The sequence below is a fragment of the Pantherophis guttatus genome, chromosome 4 (genome assembly GCF_059756535.1).
Source record: "Pantherophis guttatus breed Tessera chromosome 4, ASM5975653v1, whole genome shotgun sequence".
In the NCBI taxonomy this organism is placed as follows: Eukaryota; Metazoa; Chordata; class Lepidosauria; order Squamata; family Colubridae; genus Pantherophis; species Pantherophis guttatus.
Window position 1 is genome coordinate 21,814,287 of NC_142066.1, and position 7,670 is coordinate 21,821,956.

At 40.9% G+C, this 7,670-nt stretch overlaps 1 protein-coding gene across 1 annotated transcript; it reads left to right on the top strand.

Annotated features, from left to right (window-relative positions):
* The first annotated feature begins 1,766 nt into the window (after positions 1-1,766).
* Positions 1,767-4,521, top strand: LOC117662242 (vomeronasal type-2 receptor 26-like). The gene is made up of 2 exons (XM_060690934.2): positions 1,767-1,914; positions 3,614-4,521. The coding sequence occupies exons 1-2, from the start codon at positions 1,767-1,769 to the stop codon at positions 4,519-4,521; spliced, it is 1,056 nt and encodes a 351-aa protein (XP_060546917.2).
* Positions 4,522-7,670: the final 3,149 nt, after the last annotated feature.

Below are 7,670 nucleotides of genomic sequence, written 5' to 3' on the forward strand. Positions count from 1 at the left end.
TTAGGAAAATTGATAACATGGTTAGGCGTTAGTAATTCAATCCTATGAAATATCCTCACTTTCTGTTAGATTGTTCGCATTACATTTGCATAGCTTTATTGCTTCTTGTTCCCACTTTCATTTTAGTTCCACCCTTATCTCAGAAAAGTCTCATTTAACAATAGCGTTGGGAAGATGATTTCCTTTGATCAAAATGGGAACCTGGAAGCAGGATTTGATATTATCAATTGGATCACATTCCCGAACTTAACATTGCATCGAGTCAAAATGGGAACATTTGATCACAGAACTCCCAAAGACAATGCTTTCAGTCTTTTTGTTGATGCTATCAGATGGCCAAGGAGATTTAACCGGGTATGTTCTGTCTACAATTTGCAGTTTTCCTCATTATTTTCACTACTCTAAGTTCAGAATATAAATAGTAAAGTAATCATATTGCCATGTTAGGTAAGTCAGTTAGTTGATGCTTATTCCAAATAACAATATAACCAAAATTGATTTGAAAGATTCTAAATAGTTTAGTGCAGTGGTGGGTTCTAACTGGTGTTACCATCGGTTTGCTTCGGGCACGGGCTTTGTGTGCAATCTTGTAGGTTCTCAATTTTGATGATTAGGACATCTAGGAATGAGAGTTTCCCAAGCTTTTCTTTACTATGGGTGCAGATTATAAGGATGACTTCTATATACTATGGTCTCCAACCTTTCCAGCTTTGTGGACTGATGGAGGGGATGGGGGAATGGTGCCACGTGAGCAGCAGGCGTTCATGTGCACAGTGTCCATTTGTGCGAGTGCCAAATGGAGCTGTGCGCACACACACGCATGCTCGCCCACCACTTCTGTGGCCCATTTTTGAATCAGCCACAGCCCAATAGTGGGCTGTGGCCCGAGGGTTGGGGATCCCTGTACTAGAATAATGAATATGGTTTTAGAAGTGCTGCCCTAAGCAATGCCTACTGTTAGAATGTATTTATGAGCCACGGTGGTGCAGTGGTTAGAGTGCAGTACTGCAGGCTACTTCTGTTATCACTGGCTGCCAGCAGTTTGGCAGATCGAATCTCACCAGGTTCAAGGTTGACTCAGCCTTCCATCCTTCCAAGGTGGGTAAAATGAGCACCCAGATTGTTGGGGGCAATAGGCTGACTCTGTAAACTGCTTAGAGAGGGCTGTGAAGCACTGTAAAGTGGTATATAAGTCTAAGTGCTATTGCTATTTATGCTTATCCATTTATGCCCTCTTTCTTTTTTTTCATCTATTATACATGTGTGTATGCTTTATCTTTTTCTTTGATTTTTATATTCAGTTAATAAGAACTTTTTTAAAGAGACATGTGAACATTACTTCCTATGGCTGTCTAATTAGAAATGATCACATGATGATTAGGACATCTCAAAATGGGAGTTTCCCAAGTTCTTCTTTACTATGGGTGCAGATTGTAAGGGTGACTTCTATATACTAGAACAGTGGTCTCCGACCTTTCCAGCTTTGTGGACCAATTTGGGGGAGGGAGAGGGGATGGTGCCGCATAAGCAGCAGGCTTTCGTGTTCACAGCTCCATTTGTGCAAGTGATGTGTGCACCTGCTTGCTGCTTGCGCAAATAGAGCTGTGTGCACATGCACGCATGTTTGCCCACTGCTTCTGTGGCCTGGTACTGAATGTACTACTTAGAAATAAAGTTATATGGCTATACCAGCTTCAATACTTCAAGATTCAAGTATTGTACTTTACCCATTTGTTCAGTAGGTTTTGCTAAGAGTTAAAGCAATTATGACTTCCCATTGCACACAGGTTCAGCCTCGTTCTTTGTGTAATGAACCCTGCCATAAAGGTCACAGCAAGACCAAGAAGGAAGGGAAGCCATTTTGTTGTTATGATTGCCTTCCATGCCCAGAAGGAAAAGTGTCAAATTGGACAGGTAAGGTACAATGCCTACCGGGTTTTAATTCATTGGTAATGGTAGTGGTATTACAATTATTTGAGTAAAAAGCAAACTGAATGGAAATAGATCTGTGTTGCTCCATTGTGATGCACGTTCTGACCTTTTTTTTTTTTTTTTGAGGTGTTGGTGATGTCACTCCATATCTACAGTGATAGAGTTGCATTGCATCATTCCTTTCATCTTTTGCTGTCCTTGAGGAAAAGCTCTGGAGCCAAGTGTTGGGTCAAATTTTTTACCCAGACCAGAGATCAGAAAATTGGGATTCATATTTTCCATTCATGTGGAAAATACCATAGTTTTTGGAGTATTAGATGCACTTCCCCCCACCCCTAAAAGAGGCTGAAAATTTGGGTGTATCTTATACTCCTAATGTAGCTTTTTCGAAGCTTTTTTTCAGCCCTAATGAGGCACTAGTGAGTGAAATGATCTTCTGTGCTTTGCCTGCTCCCTCTGACTCTCAGATGTGCTTTAGAAGCTTTGTTTCAGCCCTACGAGGCACTAGCAAATGAAGTGATCAGCACTTTGCCTGCTCTCTCCGACTCTCAGATGTGCTTTAGAAGTTTTTTTCCAGCCCTAACGAGGTGCTAATGAGTGAAGCAATTTCCATGCTTTGCCTGCTTTTCTCATTGCTGCTCCCTCTCAGCTGTGCTTTAGAAGTTGTTTTTCAGCCCTAACAAGGGGCTAGTGAGTGAAGTGATCTTACAAGCTTCGCCTGCTTTTCTCATTGCTTCTCTCTCCAAAGATCAGCTGTGCTTTAGAAGCTGTTTTTTATCCCCAAGCAGGGGATAAAAAGTGTGTGCGTGTGCTCAACACCAGCATACTAATGTGCTGACACTGACCAGACTAAGGACACTAGCCAGATGAATACCTGGTATGAAGATTTTTTCCCCTATTTTCCTCCCCAAAAACTAAGATGCATCTTATACTCCGGTGCGTCTTATACTCCAAAAAATATGGAAGTTGATTTTTTTCCCTCTGGTGGGATGTTATGAAATGTACAAATGGTTAAGTGCTCTAAAGGAAGACAATGCCGGGATTTTTCCAGTTATGGATCTTTGATTTTTTATTTCCATAGATTCCATATGAATCATACAAACTTGTAATGTTCCTTGTGTAGAGATTTCACAGAATAGGGTGAGAGTTACAGAGAAGTTCAGAGTTTAGAAGGGAATAAATCATGCCCATTTTTATTAAAATTGAAATAGAACAGTTTTTAGTCTACCTTCTTTGAAACCTGGCTTGGAACATCCTTAGGGTGTTGATACTCATAGTCCTTAAGGAAGATTTCTAAGGAGAATAAAATGTGTGTTAGTTTTTGTGGCTGAGCTCACATAAGTCTCTTCACAATTTATCATGATTGTTCACTGCTGACTTTGGTCCTGTCATTCTCTCAGTTCAATATATCCCACCAGTTTGTTTTTGTAGAGAAAGCAAAAACACAGAGGACTAGGTATGTTGCCTAGAACATCTGAAAGAAAAGTGGGATATAAACCTAATGAATGAAAAGTAAATAAACGAAGGGTATTAGGCTCTAAATTATGTCTCATAAAAACCCCATTGCTTGGGGATGATGATGATGATGATGATGATGATGATGATGATGATGGGTCAGGTTTCTCCTTATCTTCTGATCTTGGTCTACGTCTGCCAAAGAGCCTTTTTTTTTCCTTTTCAGATATGGATTCTTGTTCCCAGTGTCCAGAGGATCACTATCCCAGCAAAGCCCAGGATCAGTGCATTCCAAAAGAGATCAGTTTCCTATCTTTTCAAGAACCTTTGGGGATCACCTTAGCCATTGTTACTCTTTTATTTTCTTCCATCACAACTCTGGTCCTTGCAGTCTTTGTCCAACATAAGAATACACCCATTGTCAAGGCCAACAACCAGGGCCTCAGCTATACCCTCCTGGTCTCCCTTCTGCTTTCCTTTCTCTGCCCTTTGCTTTTCATTGGGCGGCCTCAGAGGGCAACCTGTCTCCTTCGCCAAACTGCTTTTGGAATCATCTTCTCTGTGGCGGTTTCTTGTGTGGTGGCCAAAACTCTCACTGTGGTCCTAGCTTTCATGGCCACCAGGCCAGATTCTAAGATGAGGTCATGGATAGGAAACAAGTTGGCCCTCTTTATGGTACCTTCCTGCTCCCTTGTTCAAATCACTCTTTGTACTGTGTGGCTGGTGAGCTCTGCTCCCTTCCCAGATCTTGATATGCACTCGCTGCCTACAGAAATGGTCCTGGAGTGCAATGAAGGCTCTGCTGCCATGTTTTATTGTGTCCTGGGTTTCATTGGCCTCTTGGCCATGATCAGCTTTACAGTGGCTTTCCTTGGCAGGAACCTCCCAGATAGTTTCAATGAAGCCAAATTTATCACGCTCAGCATGCTTCTCTTTTGCAGTGTCTGGATCTCTTTTGTTCCAGCCTACCAGAGTACCAAAGGGAAATACATGGTGGCTGTGGAGATCTTCTCCATTTTAGCCTCAAGTGCTGGATTACTGATCCTCATTTTCTCTCCCAAAGTTTACATCATATTGATAAGACCTGAGCTGAATAACAGGCAACAACTCATAAGAAAAACCCTCATAAAATGATTTATAAAAATTAGTCTGCTATACAATGGGATTTATATGAGTGACAAAACCACTCTAGAGTTGAATTGATAGCTACCTTAAAGCTTTTTAAAACAGAATGGCTGGGTTTAAGTGTAATAATAAAATATATAATGTTCTCTCTATTCAACCATGCCTATAGTGTGGTAATCAAAATATTCTACCACAAAATATGGACAGAGTTCCTAATTGCGAGAGCTTTGAGCAGGTGAACGATCCTTCTCCATGAAGCTATAATATAAAATGTAATGAGTCACCATACTTAAGAGGTATAGCTGCTGAACAAAACTTTGATAAGTGTAAACAGAAACAATTGTTAAAGAGTATAGGCTTACAATCAGCTAAAATGTCAAAATGTCAGATTGTCTAAAATCTGACAATTGACAAATTCTGGCTGCAGAAATGTAGACCTCAGTGTTTCTGCCTTTGCCCTGCAGACCTGGGGATTTTTTCTTTAATTGACTAATAACTCAGAACATTTTAAGGGCACAGAAGACAGGAACTGATGTCCAGAAGAAGACATTTTACCCAGGGGTGAAATCCAGCAGGTTCTGACAGGTTCTGGGGAACCGGTAGTGGAGATTTTGAGCAGTTTGGAGAACCGATAGTGGAAATTTTGAGTAGTTTGGAGAACCGGCAAATATCACCTCTGTCTGGCCCCAGAGTGGGGTGAAATGGAGATTTTGCAATATCCTTCCCCTGCCATGCCCACCAAGCAATGCCCACCAAGCCACACCACGCCCACCAAGCCACACCCACAGAACCGGTAGTACAAAAATTTGGATTTCACCACTGGTTTTACCTATTGCCACTCCTTGTTGTCCTGATATTACTGTTATTACCTCAATCTACATCATGCCTAGAGTCCCAGCTGCTACATGCAATATCTATTACACTATGCTGTCAAATCATTGGTATTATCAGACAGGGAACTTCATCATTGTGAAAGTTATTTCTCAAGTCTATACATTTCCTGACCCTGTGACTTTCAGTTAGCATCCATTTCATGACCTTCTGGGTAAGAATAAGTAAACTGAGATTTTGGTTAAGCAGAGCATTTTTTTGTAAGGGCTTTTCCTACAGCAAATTGCATTGTTATCTCAAGCAGGTGGTGCTTGGAGTATAATATGATTGAGAGAATGTCAATATTCCAAATGATGAACCCAACCAAAGCAAGCACGCTTGAGACTTTCCAATCTCTGAATGCAAAATTTTATTGGGTACATCATTTTGGTACTCCTGAAGTCAAAACCAGCTCTAACTAATTCCCACCCAAACCCACATAATGACAGTATAGATTTCTCTCTCACACACACACACCCATTAGTGCAGGTCACATAGTCCAATTGAGTGTCATTGTATTGTTATGAGAAAAAGTCTTTGGTCTTGCCAAACACTTGCCAGAATTTCCTTGCCTCTCATGGCTTGTCTTCTTGAAGTCTGGAGCCTGCATTCCATCTCACTCTTCCCTTCCCCCTTGATTCTTTGGCAAGTTGAGAAGCAATAATGGTTGCAACAGCGGAAGTGCACTTAGAACTTGACAGAGAGCATGTATGGGAAAGGATCTCAGGCCTCCTTTATCAAAGGAGACAACTCTTCATCTTACTCTCTTTCTTTTCCTCCACATCTTCAATAGGAGTGCCCCAGTTTCACTGCAGACATTATTTGTGGCAAGCTACTAAAGGGATGTGGTGGCTCAGTGGCTAAGATGCTGAGCTTGTTAATCAAAAGGTCGGCAGTTCAACAGTTCGAATCCTTAGTGCTGCATAGTGGGGTGAGCTCCCATTACTTGTCCCAGCTTCTGCCAACCTAGCAGTTTGAAAGCACGTAAAAAATGCAAGTAGAAAAATAGGGACCACCTTTGATGGGAAGGTAACAGTGTTCCATATGCCTTTGGCATTTAGTCCTGCCAGCCACATGACCACGGAAACATCTTCGGACAGTGCTGGCTCTTTGGCTTTGAAACGGAGATGAGCACCGCCCCCTAGAGTCGGGAACGACTGGCACATATGTGCGAGGGGAACCTTTACCTTGCTAAATGGAAGTTAAATCCTCTGATGTCAGATGGACTATAATAAATCTGTAAGATCACAATTAATCTGATTGTTACTTTCATTGTTAGTATGTTATATTTCTTATTCATTAAGACTACAGCTATGACAATATTTGTATAAATGCTATGTATAATTAGTATTATAGTGCTACTCATCATTTAAGTATTTCTTGTACATCAAATCTGTAGACAGCTATTTGAAGTTACAACTACCAAAACATGTTATGGAGATATTTACGTGAGTGAGATTCGAACAGCTTGACACAATAGTCATGGGGAGATTCCATTCTATACCCTACAATGGACATCTCTGCATTTGCAGAGTGGCAGAGGTGACTTACATCCTATATGATTGTTGCCTGTATAAGAGGGTAAGGGATAGGTACCTTGGTCTACCTACCAAACGAATGACCCATTGGGATCCCCATATCAAAACAATTTACCTTATGTGCGGCCAGAATCTGAAAATAACATTTATTTATTTATTTAGTGTATGGCTGGTCACACACAATATTAAAACACTTCATTTTTACAGGTTAAAAACAATTAAAACAATTAGAAAAAGAGCAGTAAGAAAACCTAAGAAAAAAACAGAAATAACATTTCAGTGTTTAATGTTGAGTTTGGAGATCCAGTCAGTAGCTGTCATTGTTACACAGAGGAAGTCCCTAAAATCTCCTGGATACCTTCTGTTAGAGCATTCCCTCACTATATGTTGGATAGTCTGTCAGGGTCCCCCAAAATCGCATTGTGCTGAAGGTGTCTTTTCCCATTTATACAAGGAGTTGGCACACACCCCATGAGTCATTCTAATTCTATTGTATCTCACCCATATGTGTTGGGGTAGATTAAATCCTGGAGGTATACTATTAGGATTAATATACTCAGAAATATCTTGAGGGGAATAGCTACTCCACGCTTCCATCCACTTTTGTGTGGTGTTCTGATGATCGGCCAGCAGCTTAAGCGCTGTCAAGAGTGGTGGGTTTCTTGACTTTAATCGGCATCTTAAGAGATCAGGAATGTAGCCATGAATGGATAGAGAGGAATTTAAATGAAAATAACATTTAACACAGCA

What these genes read in the sequence shown, in the direction of transcription:
- LOC117662242 (XM_060690934.2), top strand. Translation starts at nt 1,767, where the DNA reads ATGACTTCCCATTGCACACAGGTTCAGCCTCGTTCTTTGTGTAATGAA. An exon ending in AAAAGTGTCAAATTGGACAG is followed by an intron (nt 1,915 to 3,613) that starts GTAAGGTACAAT and finishes TTTCCTTTTCAG; the next exon opens with ATATGGATTCTTGTTCCCAG.